The following is a 16,732-nucleotide window of genomic DNA, read 5'->3' on the forward strand; positions in this document are numbered from 1 at the left end:
ATGAGCATACAAGAACATTTTTGTCTTAGGTACTTCTTACTTTTATTTCTAAAAGGTTGAGACTTCAGTTAGCTTTCTAGGCACAACTCATCATCCAGTTAGAGAGCATGATGTAGATAGTGGCTTACACAGACTGATGCTTATCCTACTTCTACCCAACTGTTGGAAATAGTGTAGACTACTGCAGTCATCCCCAGCCGTCACACTCGTTGGCAGGTTGTGTAGTAGGCACTTCTGCGTTATCTGCAGATCACACAACTGAAGGGCAGGACTTCCCTTAAAGCAGAACTTAGAGCACCGATGAGCTTGGGCATATTTCTGGGTTTTACAGTAGCGCAACTGACAATCAGTGATGAGCAACAGACTGTCACGCACTTTCTGATGTCCTTGGTTCATAGCAGGCACACAAGAAGATTTTATATCTCACAAACCATAGAACACATAGTAAATTTCTGAAGTGACATCAGTTTATATTTCTTTGGAAAGTTTTCACGTTAGATCTTAATGTTATTAAAGTTTCTCTCTTTGAGACTTTTTAAAATTTTGAATACAGTTTTCCTGAATGTTGGTAATGAAAGTATTATAAGAAATTCTGCCCTTTTCCTCAGAAATAAATTCCTTTATTTATCACCTGATAAGAACTTTTGGTCTTTAACAATATTCATGACCATTTGACTTTTAAAAACCCTGATTACTTTGTGGAATTATCTTTCTGAATTAAAGGAACATCCTATGTTCATGTATTTTCAGTAGAGTTTCCTTATCTATGCTACCAATAATACTGAATTTTTTTTACACAGCTCCCTGGACACATTTACATGGGTACCGAGCTTTGTAAATGTTAATTTTGGCAAAACTGAAGTTGTAGGACCCAGTGTTCCTGACTTCTAACACTCCTGCAGAAAGGGCTTTGGGTCTATGAAGAATACTTTTTTTCATTCGGGTTCAAGCTTATTGGTTCCTGTATTTGAAGACATTTCAGTGAGAAAGTCTGAAGATCTTACAAATCCTGGTGAGGATTCACTACAATTTCTCAAATTTATTATGACCTGATTGGAAACCTCAGCAGACTTGTCAGAAGATACAAAATACGATATAAAAATGTCTCCTTATCTTAGCACAGAAAAAAAATTTATTTATTGCAGTTACATGGCATAGTGAAAGCTGAAGCTTTATGACTTTGACTTATATACATGAAGTGAGGATTTTTGCAGGAACATTGGAAGATAGGTCAGAAATGAATACTTCTAGGAATACAGAAATGTAGGAATACCTATAAAATGCCACATTGAAGGAAAAAAGGTTGAAGGACAATGTACTTTGACTGCTTGTAACAGCATAGTGTTTCTTGGCATCTGTTGCTTTAAGTATTTTGTTGCAGATGAGCTCTTTGAGTTGCACAGAAAATGTCTGTGAACAAATTTGACAAATTTTTCCCCAAAGCTTCAGGTTCATATACCACATGTTTTTTCAGAAATCTTCATCATGTGTGATGATTTCTGAAAACATAATGTGCACTTGAGGATATGCATATTGAAGGAGGGGGGATTGCCACATTGCACATTGTATATAATTAAATAAAGATTTTGGACTGCATTTATGAGGCAGCCAAGGGAAAGGATGCATCTTTATTTTGGAATGCAGCACAGGCTCATGAATTTAAAGAGAAATGAGAGCATAAACAGTTAAGACAGCTAGGATCTGAAATGGACAGAAAATCTAGCTCTTGCTTTGTACAGTGCAAGACTTTAGTAATGTCTTTTAAAACAGAAAACTTCCAAGAAAATATTGAGATAATGGTAGCTAGTATATGTGTTGTCTGTAGCTGCAATGTATATTTTTAAGGCTCACTGTATCCTGATGAAATGTCCATATTTTGGCAAAAAAAAACAGGAATTTTTTTTATCAAAACAGGAGATGCCATCATTATGTAAATTCTTGGCCTTTTTTCTATTTTTATTCTTTGGATGAAATGAACGCAATGCAAATTCTGGAGCATAATGGTTATTCTAGGGAATCTGAAGATACGAGTGAACCTATGGGGAAAAGCCTAGGCAATTATTTGGAGTCTGGTTGCCATTTCCTCTTAGCTCTCAGACTACGTATTCTCCTGTTTGTTCACTAGGAAACTGATGTCATTCCCAGCTTAGGACATCTATCCAATTTTGTGTATTTAGCAAAAAAAGTTGCTGTTAGTAGGAGATACTGAAAATAACCATAAAGTTAGATGATCAAGTGTTCTTTTTTATGACCAGAAAAGTATAGAAATTGTAAAAAAAGGAAATAGACTCATAGAAACATTTAGGTTGGAAAAGACCTTTAAGATCATCAAGTCCAACTATAAACCTAACATTGCCAAGTCCACCACTAAACCATGTCCCTAAGCACCTCATCCACACATCTTTTAAATACCTCCAGGGATGGTGACTCAACCACTTCCCTGGGCAGCCTGTTCCAATGTCTGAAAACCCTTGCAGTGAAGAAACTTTCCCTAATATCCAGTCTAAACCTCCCCTGACGGAACTTGTGGCCATTTCCTCTTGTCCTGTCACTTTTCACTTGGAAGAAGAGATCAGTACCCAGCACTCTACAACCTCCTTTCAGGTTGTAGAGCGATAAGGTCTCCCCTCAGCCTCCTCTTCTGCAGACTGAACAACCCCAGTTCTCTCAACTGCTCCTCATAAAGCTTGGACATGCTCCAGCACCTCAATGTCTTTTTTGTAGTGAGGGGCCCAAAACTGAACACAGTATTCGCGCTGCAGCCTCACCAGTGCCGAGTACAGAGGCACGATCACCTCCCTGCTCCTGCTGGCCACACTATTTCTGACACAGGCCAGGATGCCATTGGCCTTCTTGGCCACCTGGGCACACTGCTGGCTCATATTCAGCCGGCTGTCAACCAACACCCCCAGGTCCTTTTCTGCAGGGCAGCTTTCCAGCCACTCGTCCCCAAGCCTGTAGCGTTGCATGGGGTTGTTGAGACCCAAGTGCAGGACTTGGCACTTGGCCTTGTTGAACCTCATCCAATTGACCTGGGCCCATCGATCCAGCCTGGCCAGATCCCTCTGCAAAGCCTTCCGACCCTCGAGCAGATCAACACTCCCGCCCAACTTGGTGTCGTCTGCAAACTTACTGAGGGAGCACTCGATCCCCTCATCCAGATCATTAACAAAGATATTAAACAAGACTGGCCCCAAAACTGAGCCCTGGGGGACTCCGCTTGTGACCGGCCACCAATTGGATTTAACTCCATTCACCACAAACCTTTAGGCCCAGCCATCCAGCCAGTTTTTTACCCAGCAGAGAGTGTGCCCATCCAAGCCATGAGCAGCCAGTTTCTCCAGGAGAATGCTGTGGGAAATGGTGTCAAAGGCTTTACTAAAGTCTAGGTAGACTATATCCACAGCCTTTCCCTTGTCCACTAAGCGGGTCACTTTGTCACAGAAGCAGATTGTGTTAGTCAGGCAGGACCTGCCTTTCATAAACCCATGCTGACTGGGCCTGATCACCTGGTTGTCCTTTACATGCCGCGTGATGGCACTCAGGATGATCTGCTCCATAATCTTCTCTGGCACTGAGGACAGGCTGACAGGCCTGTAGTTCCCCGGATCCTCCTTCTGCCCCTTCTTGAAGCTGGGCATCATATTTGCTAACCTCCAGTCATCTGGGACCTCCCCGGTTAGCCTGGACTGCTGGTAGATGATGGAAAGTGTCTTGGTGAGCACTTCTGCCAGCTCCCTCAGTACCCTTGCGTGGATTCCATCCAGTCCCATAGACTTGTGTGTGTCTACGTGGTGTAGCAGGTCGCTAACCATTTCCCCTCAGATTGTGGGGGCTTCATTCTGCTCCTGTCTTCCAGCTCAGGGGGCTGGGTACCTGGGTACTGGTCTTACTGTTAAAGACTGAGGCAAAGACGGCAGTAAGTACTTCAGCCTTTTCCTCATCCTTTGTCACTGTGTTTCTCCCGGCATCCAGTAAAGGATAAAGATTCTCCTTAGCCCTCCTTTTGTTGCTAATGTATTTATAGAAACATTTTTTACTATCTTTTACAGCAGTCACCAGGTTAAGTTCTAGTTAGGCTTTGGCCCTTCTAATTTTCTCCCTGCAAAACCTCACAACACCCTTGTCCTCCTGAGTTGCCTGCCCCTTCTTCCAAAGGTCATAAACTCTTTTTTTCCCCAAGTTCCAGCCAAAACTCTCTGTTCAGCCAGGCGGGTCTTCTTCCCCGCCGGCTCGTCTTCCGGCACATGGCGATGGCCTGCTCCTGCACCTTTAAGACTTCCTTCTTGAAGAGTGTCCAGCCTTCCTGGACTCCTCTCCCCTTCAGGACTGCCTCCCAAGGGACTCTGTCCACCAGGCTCCTAAAAAGGCCAAAGTCAGCCCTCCAGAAGTCCAAGGTAGCTGCTCCATATTTATTGTGTTCTCCCTGATGACTTCCATATCAAATTTACTCACCTCACATACCAGAACATGATTTTACTAACTGTCAGCACTGCAAACACAGTCCTAGAAAGCAGATTTCTTTCTGTTTTTATGCATTACCCACAATGACCACACAGAGCAGCTTAGCTGCCAATTTCACTGCTGCTTCAGAAGATGAAGAGCTGGACTACAAATTCCTGTTCTGCAAACACCTACGCTATGCAGCAATCAAGTTGTCTTTAAAACAAAGTAATAACAAAAACCTTTCACTTAAAAGATGAAAAGGATTCCCCTTGCCAAAACCGGTATTTCCCTCTCATTTTTCTTTCACTGGCAGCGGTATATCCCCCTCATTTTCTAGTAGAGTCACTTAGATGCCCAGAAGAAGCCCCAGAAAGCAGAATGAAAAAATATGACTAAGGCAGCCACCTTGCTTGCAATGGCCAGCCTTTTGAGTACAAATAAATTACTTATTCTGAAAGGGCCAACTGCATTAGAGCCATTAGAGATCTTTTTTTTTTTTTTTTTTCCAGAGGGGGACTACTTCAAGACTGTGGTTAGTATTTGCCTACCTGTAGATTTAAGGGTTATCTGGATGTGGCACTGACCAGAAAAATTAACCTAGAACTTTTTGAATGTTCTGGGGTGCATTGTAGTGAGTCAAATGCTGTGCAGCTGGCTACTTTAGGAGAAAAAACAGATCATATTGATAGACTGATGCCATGATCAGGACCAAACACTTTTGGCAGAGCCAGAGAAGTTAGTGCTGCAATTGCTTGCTATGTATCTTGCTTTTGAGCTATAATATCGGTAAACATAGGACTGATAGTTGTTCAAAATCAGTATGAAAAGTAATAAATGATCCAGATGACTGCAACTGATCTCACTGGTACAAATCTCTTGCAATGTTTGGTGATACACTCAAGCACAAGAGTGAAACATGAGAAGTTTTCCTTTACTGCCTTTGCCCTTCCCCTCTCTACCATGAGCCTGTTCTAAATTTTCCCAGGTTTTGGGAATTACTGCTTCATTAAAATTGGAAGCAGAAGTACAGAATACCAAGTAATTTACAATCTGCACAGAGTCAGCAAAGAGAAAACTCATGAGTAATTGTGATTAAGCCAGTGTCAGTGCTCCCCTAAGGAAAAAGACAGCTGCAGAAGTTGTGCAGTAGGAGTCAGATAAAATCATGACTATCTCAGAAATTATTTTGCACAACATAATTTTTTTCCTCCTCACTCTCTGTAATAAATTGGACATCATGTTTGAAAAGTAGTTCTAATTCTAAAGCATATTTTTTCAGTAACTTTATTTTGCACTAATAATACTTGCACTGTGATGAGGACGAAGCACCAGGTGCTTTCATGGGATAATCTGTCCTGTTAATTATGTTTTCCACCCTCTTCCATTTTATCCTTGGTGAAAATTCTGCCTTGTCACACTACTTACGAGAATTCCCATGTAAGTAACATTTCTATAAACATGAGAATTAAAATTAATATCAAGAGCATGCCATTATCATTGCAATTAATTCCCCAATGAGACTGTATCACATTGATTGCATTCTAAATACTATATAAAGTTCATACAGTATCACAGTATCTTTCTTCTACATCAAACTACACCATAGCATTTCATTGAAATGTGTGACTTGTCGTTTGCATATGCATACTGTGTACATTTCAGTGTAAACGGTACATGATGATACCTCTGCTTGGTTGAACATTTTGACCACACTGATATAGTGTTTGTTTTTCAGGCAATAAGACACTAGTCCTGCCGCTGCCAAGTTCTGAAAGCAGAGTCAAAAGAGCAAGGTCCTCAAGGCAATCTGCTGCCTTGTGTTTTTTTCCTGCCTGCTGTTTGGTGCCATGAATGAGCTAATCTGAGAACCACTGATCTACAGCAGTGGTCCAAAATGCTGCCATATAAAATAATATCACTGGCTCCTGGGGCAACATGTGTTTAATTTCGGTTTTGCGGTAAGAGCTGCAGCCCTTGAACTTGTACCTCTAAGCTTTTCCTGGATCGCTGGCCTAGATTCTGTTCTAACATAGATCTAAATGATCCAGAGTGCCACTGAGGCAAGTTCTGGTGAAAAACTACAGGCATCACACTTGCCACAGGTACCCCAGTCTGGAGACCTGTCATTCTGCCAGGTCCTTCACATAAAAGATCTTTTAACCTCTCGCACAACTTAAGCTTTGCTCTAGAGTAAATGTTAAGGGAGTTTTCAAAGACTGTGGGATTTCTGATGTATTGACTAAAGGACTTATCCATTCTAAGGTTTAAAGCACCCTCTTCCTCCGTGCTGGTTCTCAAAACCTCTCCCAAACAGCTAAATAACTTTGTTAATGGACAGAAGTTACAGCCTCTCTGGAGCAAGCCGCACTGGCTTTCCTGCACCTTTCTGCCCTTCACTTCCTCTGCTCTGCGTTTGTTATATTCCTTGCACCACCGGAAGTTTCCTGAGCTGCTGATGTCTCAGGGTGCAGCAAGTTTATATCAGCTTAAGACATACAGAAAGGCTTCTACAGCAGCACTGACCTTTGCAACTTGGGCTGGTAATCGTGTTACGTGCTAGCTCTTGCTCTCTCTTTTGTTGAACTCCTTGTGCTGTACTGTTGTTCAGTGCTTGCTCCATGCACCTCTTTTGAGTGTTATTTTTCCCCCATAAATGTACTTCTACAGTTAACCCGGAGCTGTAGCAATGGTGGAGAAGTTTATACTGAAGCTTATACTCCTTTTCTATCTTTGTCATGCACTGAATAAACCCACTGGAGTTAGCTCAGGACGCCATTTCAGCATGCTGTATCCATTCTCGTAGGCTTTGGTTTCATGATTTGCCATTGGTGATTGTTTTCAGCCCAATCCTTATTAATACAAGGTTCTCGGTGTGTAGGATTCCCTTTGTCACAGTAATTTTTAAAAAGCAGTATTAATACCAGAGCTTGAAAATTCCCTTACTTTTTTAATGGGCCCACCATGTGGGTGTATATTTGGGAACATTTTTTACAACCTCTGTGGGGCAGGGAATGGGCCTAACTCAATTTTTGTTGAATACTGTGTAAATTTACCATGCTATGTAAATGATATCTAATAACAACAACATGTGTGGCATTGGGTAACCAGTTTAGGCGTTTTGAGAACTATTTTAAAACCATGTCATATGTTTAGTATAGTACGTCTCAACTGCTCTTTTAGAGCCATAAATAGTTATTTAAAATACCTTCTTGTTTTGAAATGCTACTGTCATCAGCTGAATTGGTCTATTTCAAGAATTCCAAAACACGTAGCTTTCATTGTCTAGCAGAAATTAATGTTCATTTGACCACCTTTAAACTATTAAAAATAAAGGTTATACTTACATTAACATTAATTCTTTCTTTGGGGATTTTCAGGATCAGATTACCTTGTATAGGTTTTATTTCATCCTGTGTATGAAAGCTCTGAGAAGTAATTTGCATAACACCCTGAGTTAAGTATCTGTTTAAATTTACACTTTGTAATTTTAACAAATATTTAACAGATATAGAAAAATCTTTCCCCATAAGACAAACCATAAACCTTTGTCTCTTAGTTTTGTCACTTCAGCAACACGGGTTTTACAAACATGACTTTCGGACATGATCTTACCTACCTTCATTTCGTTTGATAGCATTTTTAAAAATTGAATACATCCTGTCAAATTTTCTTTCTTATGTTAGAAACAGGATGGAATTAAATTTAACTCTGTTTCAGGTTTAACATGTATTTCTCATTTCAGTCACCTAAGGAGAAAATCAGGTATGATGGGAAATTTCTCTGTGCCAGTATGATCTCACCTACATAGTGTGAACACAGTAATACAGTGTGCACTACAACATAGTAGTTCAGCACCAAGCTTGTATCTATTCCGATTATCTGTGGCTTCTCTACATTTTGTTCCAAGCATTTTGTTCTTCATTTCATCCTTAATCTTGTTACTATTTTGAAAGTATACTTCAACTCTTTGAATGCGGAGATTAGAATGCAAATACTGTCAGGTTTCAAATCATGTAGCTGCATTATATTTATCACTTTAATACAGTGTATTGTGGTCTACCACACTTTTCTGTCAGAGTTCAGTAAAAAACATACTGAATAACAGATAATTTTTTGGTTTAGCTTGCTTTATTTCAATTATAATATAATTAATAATTCTGCTGCCAAAACCCTTCTTTCCTCCTCTGTCAGGCATTTCAGACAGTAGTTGGCAATCATGTTTCATCTCCCAATTTTATGTTTGGATAGGTACATGTCTGTGACTTGCAAAGACAGGGGCATAGGCCTTCTCGTTTGTAAGTCTAGCTAAAGTTTTCTGTGAACTTTCTGTGCTACATTTATAGTACTTTGTGATGTCCTGAAACATGCAGTCCCTAACCAATTGAGATGCTTACTTTTTTCCAAATTCAGCCTTTTTTTTCTTGATTCAAAGTATTTTGAACTAATGTAGCACAAACATTTGCCTATTTTGCAAAGAGTGATCACTGATGAATAGCAAGGGTGCAAAACTGAACTTTAAGGTACAAGCATGTAGTTGAACGCTAATACCAATGGATCCACACTGCATCCACAGTGTGTGTTTATAACCAGGCTATGCTAGCTTTCTTAAATAGGAAATAATTTCCAAAGATGAAAGTGTTGGCCTCAGACTAAGAAGGCAAGAGTTTGATTTCCAGCTCCACTGCTGGCACATGGCTTGGCCTCAGGTAAGATGGCATGCACCTCCATGTGCCTTGCTTAGCTGCCGGGAGAATGGAAAAGGTGAGCTTACCCCCCATGGTACAGCAGCTTCAGGGCTGCAGTTGGAAAGATACATAGTTTGTTGAGCTTAGACTGTAGGATTACTTTGTTTGAAGAAATTTCAAAGAAACTGCCTCATCATGACCTGAAGTCTTCACTCAGATTCCATCTTCAATAAATATTGGAAATATTGCCTGGGATCAATCAGCAGGTCAATAGTAAATTAAGGAGCTATTTGTTAGACAAATATCAATCCATGCAAATAATCTATATTTTAAGACTAGATACCTTTTTTAAAGGCAATGCTCTATTTTTTTTATTTGTAATACAAACTGTATTTAGTACGTGCAACATTTGATGTTTTTGCCATTGCTTTCCGTACAGTTCTGCTGTTTTAAGGTATCAGGCTGCTAAAAGAAGGAATCCTAAAATCAACAGCCTTTGCACTTGTTTTTTTCTGTCATTCAAGTCTGCAAGTGAGAGTGATGCATGTTTCGTATTTTGTTCTCTCAGCATTAGCACAGTTGCCCAGAGTCTTTCTGCAGTTACAGTCATACAGAAAGTGTTGCAGGGGTATAATGGGGAGCTGAATTTGGCCTGCACTGTGCATTTATTCTTTCCTCTCAAGAAATTACTAGTATTGTTGTGAAACATTGGTCTTTCTTTTCCAAATACCCCCTTATTATCCTTGAAATATTAACATTTTCCTTACTAAAAGATGTAATTTGTATTAGATTTTTGTTGCATCATCTCCAGCTTTTGCACATCTGTGACTCATTCTGGCTTTGAATGAATTCAGAGTCACAGTAGACTTTGAAAGGGAGGCTGAAGTCACTATTTTCTTTCTCTGCTTAAGAAGGACTGAAGGAGAAGGGCCTTCTCATGCCAGAGATTTCACTGCTCAGAAACAGTCCCAAAAAAATGTTCCCTCCAGGCCTTCCCAAGGGTTCTGATGCACTAAAGCTCGGCAATAGCTGTGCGGTCTGGAAACAAAGCCAGTTTTTTCTTCTCGGGTGTTATAGGGACAGGTGTTGAGCTCTGGAAGTATAAAGCATTCAATGTCCACAGAGGTGGGAGGAAATAGAGAATAGGTGTTGGTAATCTGCATTAAATGGTATTAAAATTATTCCTGGGAGATGAGAAGGGGATATTAATGCAACATGTTTTTTTACTGTACTCTGGTTCTCACTTAATATGCATAAAACATTATCCCACAGCTTATGATCCATACATGTGGAAAACGTTTAGGAAAAGTCACCTGTGAATGCACTTCTGCATACTCAAATTAGGAGTATCCATTACATATGAGTCTCATAGGTGTTAGTAAAGTTTTATTGTTAAATGTTAAAACAAGTAATAATTACTCACAGGTAGAATGCATCTAGGGAATAGCAGTTGGGGTTTTCGCCCCATATTATTGATTACTGGCTGTTCCTTTAGCTCGTATACGTTTTGGCAGAAGAAAAATATATAAGGCAAGTAAAATAGTCAGGACTAGGAAGACTATATTGTTTTGCATGACAACAACTTTTTAAAAGAAAAACGGGCATGAACTGGACTATTTGCATACTGAAGTCAGTTTCAGTTTCTCTGTGCTTAACATCAAACTGACCTTTCTGCTTTGTTCATTTATCCTGTGCAGACTGTTTGCAAATGCAAACAGTAAAACGAAGCTCATAGCACGTCTTTGCCAGTTGTCATAGCTATATGCTGACCTGTCATAGCTATATGCTGACCGCAGGAGCAGGCAGTGCCCATGTGCCGTAAGAAGAGCCGGCAGGGAAGACGGCCGGCCTGGCTGAACAAGGAGCTTATGCTGAGGCTCGGGGAAAAAAAGAGAACTTACCACCTCTGGAAAAAGGGGCAGGCAAGTGAAGAAGAATACAAGGACCTCGTTAGGTCATGCAGGGAGGGAATTAGGAAGGCGAAAGCGCAGCTAGAGCTCAACCTGGCCACGGTCGTGAGGGACAACAAAAAAAGCTTCTATAAATACATTAACAACAAAAAGAGGGCCAAGGAGGATCTCCATCCTCTACTGGATGCGTCGGGAAACATTGTCACGAAGGATGAGGAAAAGGCTGAGGTACTTAATGCCTTCTTTGCCTCAGTCTTTAACAGCCACACCAGGTATCCTCAGGGTATCCGTCCCCCTGAGCTGGATGACAGGGATGGAGAGCAAAATAGGCTCCCCATGATCCAGGAGGAAGCAGTTAACGACCTGCTATGCCACCTGGACACTCATAAGTCTATGGGGCCTGATGGCATCCACCCAAGGGTGCTGAGGGAGCTGGCGGAGGAGCTTGCCAAGCTGCTCTCCATCATTTATCAACAGTCCTGGTCAACAGGGGAGGTCCCGGATGACTGGAGGCTTGCCAACATGACGCCCATCTACAAGAAGGGTCGGAAGGAGGATCCGGGGAACTACAGGCCTGTCAGCCTGACCTCGGTGCCGGGGAAGGTTATGGAGAGGCTCATCTTGAGGGCACTCACGGGACATGTGCAGGATACTCAATGGATCAGGCCAAGCCAGCATGGGTTCGTGAAAGGCAGGTCCTGCTTGACCAACCTGATCTCCTTCTATGATCAGGTGACCCGCCTAATGGATGAGGGGAAGGCTGTTGATGTTGTCTACCTGGACTTCAGCAAAGCCTTTGACACTGTTCCCCACAGTATTCTCCTGGAGAAGCTGGCGGCCCGTGGTTTAGACAGGTACACTCTTCGCTGGGTAAAAAACTGGCTGGATGGCTGAGCCCAGAGAGTTGTGGTGAATGGGGTGAAATCCAGCTGGGGGCCGGTCACAAGCAGAGTCCCCCAGGGCTCAGTTTTGGGACCGGTCTTGTTTAATGTCTTCATTGATGATCTGGATGAGGGGATAGAGTGCACCCTCAGCAAGTTTGCAGACGACACCAAGTTGGGAGGGAGTGTTGATCTGCTGGAGGGTAGGAAGGCTCTGCAGAGGGATCTGGACAGGCTGGATCGATGGGCTGAGGCCAACCGGATGAAGTTCAATAAGGCCAAGTGCCGGGTTCTACACTTTGGCCACAACAACCCCAGGCAACGCTACAGGCTGGGGGAAGAGTGGCTGGAAAGTTCCCCCGCAGAAAAGGACCTGGGGGTGTTGATTGACAGCCGGCTGAATATGAGCCAGCAGTGTGCCCAGGTGGCCAAGAAGGCCAACAGCATCCTGGCCTGTATCAGAAATGGTGTGGCCAGCAGGAGCAGGGAGGTGATCATGCCTCTGTACTCGGCTCTGGTGAGGCCGCACCTCGAATCCTGTGTTCAGTTTTGGGCCCCTCACTACAAGAAGGACATAGAGGTGCTGGAGCGTGTCCAGAGAAGGGCGACGAAGCTGGTGAGGGGTCTTGAACACAAGTCTTATGAGGAGCGGCTGAGGGAGCTGTGGTTGTTCAGTGTGGAGAAGAGGAGGCTGAGGGGAGACCTCATCGCTCTCTACAACTACCTGAAAGGGGGTTGCAGAGAGGTGGGTGCTGGTCTCTTCTCCCAAGTGACTAGTGACAGGACTAGAGGAAATGGCCTCAAGTTGCACCAGGGGAGGTTCAGGCTGGATATTAGGAAAAAGTTCTTTACTGAGAGAGTAGTGAAACATTGGAATAGGCTGCCCATGGAGGTGGTAAAGTCACCCTCCCTGGAGGTATTCATGGAGCGTGTGGATGTGGCATTGTGGGATGTAGCTTGATGGACATGGTGCTGTGTGGTGTTGGGTGGGTTGTGGCTTCTTGTTGTTGTTGTGTGGCGTGGGTTTTGTGGTTTTTTGTTTTTGTTTTTTTTTTGGTGGGTTTTTTTTTGTGGGTTTTTTTTTTTTTTTTTTCCTCCAGGTTGGACTTGATGATCTTACAGGTCTTTTCCAACCGTACTGATTCTGTGTGACCTGTGGAAATCCCTGCAATTGTCTTAAAAGACAAGCAAACTATAAAAAATTAGAATACTGTAGGCAAAAGTCATACAGCCACTTACTGTTGTTTGTCCATTTCCTTTATATTCCTTTGTTTTCCATTGGATTTAACTTAGGCAACCTTAAACCTTAAACCTGTGAGGCTGAAATCTTTCATGTCACTCATTTACTTCAGAATTAGTATCTTGGAAATTGGATGAGTTGTTTTTCGGCACAAGAGTAGGAAAAAACACGTCAGTACTGAGGATAAAAGGAATAACATAAAATGAAGCATAGCAGGAAAAAATAGAGAGCTTACAGAAAAAGGAAAAAGGACTGGGCAGCAAAGAAAGCTGTGTCTTTGTGGTCAGGAAGTGGGTGCTGGGGAGAGAACTGCCAAGGGTAAAACTGCATTAGACCTTGCCAAAGAAATTAAAACAAATAGCAAAGACTCTTTACCCTTATAAATAAAAGAGGAAAAAGGGGAGAGGGGAGATCACTGTGAGCAGTGTGTACTCTCTCATTCTGCCTTTTTCTTCCCTTTTTTCCTTCTTTTTTAATATTTAGATGCATTGACGAGTTCTTTGCCAGTGAAATATTGTCATTGCAACTGCAGAGCCTACTGTATGCTCCTACCGCCAGGGAGCCCTTGCTCTCTGTGATACCTATTTCATACAGAGTGAACCAGCCCTAATGGGCAGCTTTATCCATCCCACACCCTTCCCCACTGTGGATGCAGGCAGGGCTTGCCAGCAACAGGGGACACAGCAAAGACCCGTGTAGCCGCTGCACCAGTGAAAGGCCCATTATTTACCCTCCCAAGCAGCAGATGGGGCCTCCCCAGAACCTGGATCTACATCTCAGCATGAAAATGGCTGGGACGTGCTACAGGTCACCATTGGCTTTTTCCGTCTTGTATGAGTTCTTCTGCTTTGTATCAACAAGAAAGCTTCAATTCTCATGGGCAAGGCAGCAACTTCTTCCATAGGAATAGTGTAATTGGAGGTACAATTAGTGGCAAAAGGAAGACAAGTAAAGACTACAGTAGCCCAGTCCCTGGTGTTTGTTTAGGGGTGTGACCAAAGTCAAAAGAAGGTCAGCAAGGTTTCCTAAACAAAGTAATGGGCTCCTCAAGTCTCAAGAATTTGGTCTTGACAATGGTTGGAATTGAAACTGTTCAGCCTTCCTGGGTAGATTAATGAAAATGGTATTTTTATTCTTGTAGTGATAGGCACCTCAGTAAGGTATAGATAAATTCTTAAGGAAAAAATGTGTATTTAAATGAAATCTTGATTGCAGCAACTATGCGTCATCTTACCTCTCTCATAGGAACAGTACTTGTTCGGTATATGTTAGTTGAGGTGGACAGACAAGAATGAAAGGAAGAACAGTACCAAAAATGTCACATTTCAGTGTCTGTTCATTGTGTAGTGCAGCTACAAAGGCAACATATTCACATCTTTACTTGTCTCAGTGAATAATAAATAATAATCAAATGACATAAAGATGACAATGAAGAAATATCAGATGATGGAATTATTCCTTAATCTTAGAACAGTTTTCCAACTTTTAGTATTTAAATTTGTACTCTTCCTTTTTTTATCCCATTCCTTTTGAACAGTGCTAGTGTGAATGTTCATATATATATGTTATTTTTGTTTATATAGTACACTTACTTCTTTCAGAAGGGATTTTGTATACAGTAAAAAGTCATTCATTGCACATACATACTAATATAAACAAAACAGTGTAAAGCTGCAGTATTAACATTCGCAGAAACTTAGCCAGACCTTTCATGTATCAGTGAGATGCATGAAAGTGCAGGACTAGCCTAAGCCACAAGCAATCCAAGTAATATATGCCATTCCTTGCACACGGCTTTTCTGTCTCCCCACCCCTGCAGTTGGTGCCAATGGATTGCACCACGGAAATTGCCTAGTTCTTTCTTTTTGCCCAGGAAACATGTAAGGCAACTTAGCTATCTTTCCCAGGGTATGCAAGTCTCACAAATCTTCTGCAATTCATCATGAAACTGGCAAAGTGTGCAGCTGCTAATGAGGACCACAGGAAATAATATCTTACAGATACTCTTCCTCATCTCAACAGGCAAAGAACTCACTGTGAACCTAAACCTCATCAGCTGTGCTGATGATCCATAAGCATACCTGTACAATGCTTATGAACAGCAGGGTTTTTTCAGTTGCTGGTTTTGGTTGCTTGTTTCTTGGAGAATTGCCCATTGCTGTGACAAAAAAACTCCAAAGGATCAGTTTTAGCACTTTGTTTTTTCATCAGTTTTTTGTGTGACAAAAATTTTATGTAAACTTTTGTGTATAAGATCTTCTGGTTTTTAATATAAAAAACAAGAGAGGAAGGTGGTCCTCTGGTTTAAATAGGAGGTTTAGAGACCAAGCTCTGTTTGTGTTGCTTGTTCAAGCGAGCTCCTTGAGCTTATGCTAGGTGTGTAACCTCCCTATCCCACTTTCCTCAATACTAAAATGAGGATGATCCAAGATAATAGGAACCTTAGAAGGCTTGATATAAATATTTCCAAACTGATCTGAGATTTTCATATGGCTGATTAACTTTCTTTTGGATAAATTTTTTTTCAGCTGATGAGAGGGTATTCATTATCACAGTATTCCTATTTCTCATTATGATAAAATGAGGAGAAAATGGGAGGGAATTGACTTTTTCCCCTAATTTTGAACACTTCAAAGCATGTAATTTTGCAGCAAGTTCAGTACCCAGCAGGTTTCTTTCATTTCCCTGTTTTTTAGGTTGTGCTGTGGATGGTCATCCAACCCCCAACATCACCTGGCTTTACTCTGGCGAGCCTCTCAGTCTACAGCATCACCTCCTAGCAGCGGGCCGGATTCTTCAGATACTCAACGTCAGTGATGCTCCTGATGGTGAATTCAGCTGCCTTGCTCAGAATGAGGCTGGCTCGCTCACACAAAAAACATCCCTGGCTATACAAGGTAACTTTCCAGTTTCAGTCCTACTGCCCTGTGAAGCTCTTACCACAGACTTCCCTGCACTGCCTTTCTCATCCTGGATTTCTCCTGTGTGAAGCCAGGACTGTCATGCACAGCAGAAAATAGAAGTTTTGATGTTTTACTGCCATGGATATAGATTTGTAGGACTACCAGGTACCTTGCAGTGTCTTAGGTTTTACTTTACCAAAAGGATGCCTGATACTTCTGGACTGCTGAGCATAAAACATCTTACAGATTCAAGCTATACTTATGCTTGTTGAGTCTGGACAATTTTCTTGTCCAGACATTCAAGACAGAGGTGTCACAGTTTGAACCCCTAAAATTAGAAGGCCCTCTGTTAATCTGCTAAAGTCAGTGTTTTACAGTCTCTTCTTGCTTGAAAACCTTTCACTTGTAAAAATGCTGCAACTGTTACATGTGCCGTAGAAATAAGCCGAACATGATAAAGCCACAGAACAGAGCATTGCAGGTGGGTTAGAACCTACTATGCAACTTTCATTGCTCCAATTGTTAGGGACAGAGTGGAGAAGAATTTAAGTTTTCCTTAAATTTTGCCATAAAATTTTAAGTGCGTTGCAACTCCCTCATTCATCTTCAGGATGGATGATCTGTATGATCTACGTGGTGAGAAACACGCTGTTGTAAGATCATAGAA

The 16,732-nt window shown here is 41.8% G+C and overlaps 1 protein-coding gene across 1 annotated transcript in view; it reads left to right on the forward strand.

Annotated features, from left to right (window-relative positions):
* Nucleotides 1–16,732, forward strand: part of ADAMTSL1 (ADAMTS like 1) — a 213,624-nt gene that overhangs the window by 181,654 nt on the left and 15,238 nt on the right. The window contains exon 24 of the mRNA XM_059833532.1: nt 15,859–16,059. Within this exon, the coding sequence (XP_059689515.1) occupies nt 15,859–16,059 (201 nt within the window). The remainder of the gene's footprint in view (nt 1–15,858; nt 16,060–16,732) is intronic.

This window comes from Gavia stellata, chromosome Z (assembly GCF_030936135.1).
Source record: "Gavia stellata isolate bGavSte3 chromosome Z, bGavSte3.hap2, whole genome shotgun sequence".
Lineage (NCBI taxonomy): Eukaryota > Metazoa > Chordata > Aves > Gaviiformes > Gaviidae > Gavia > Gavia stellata.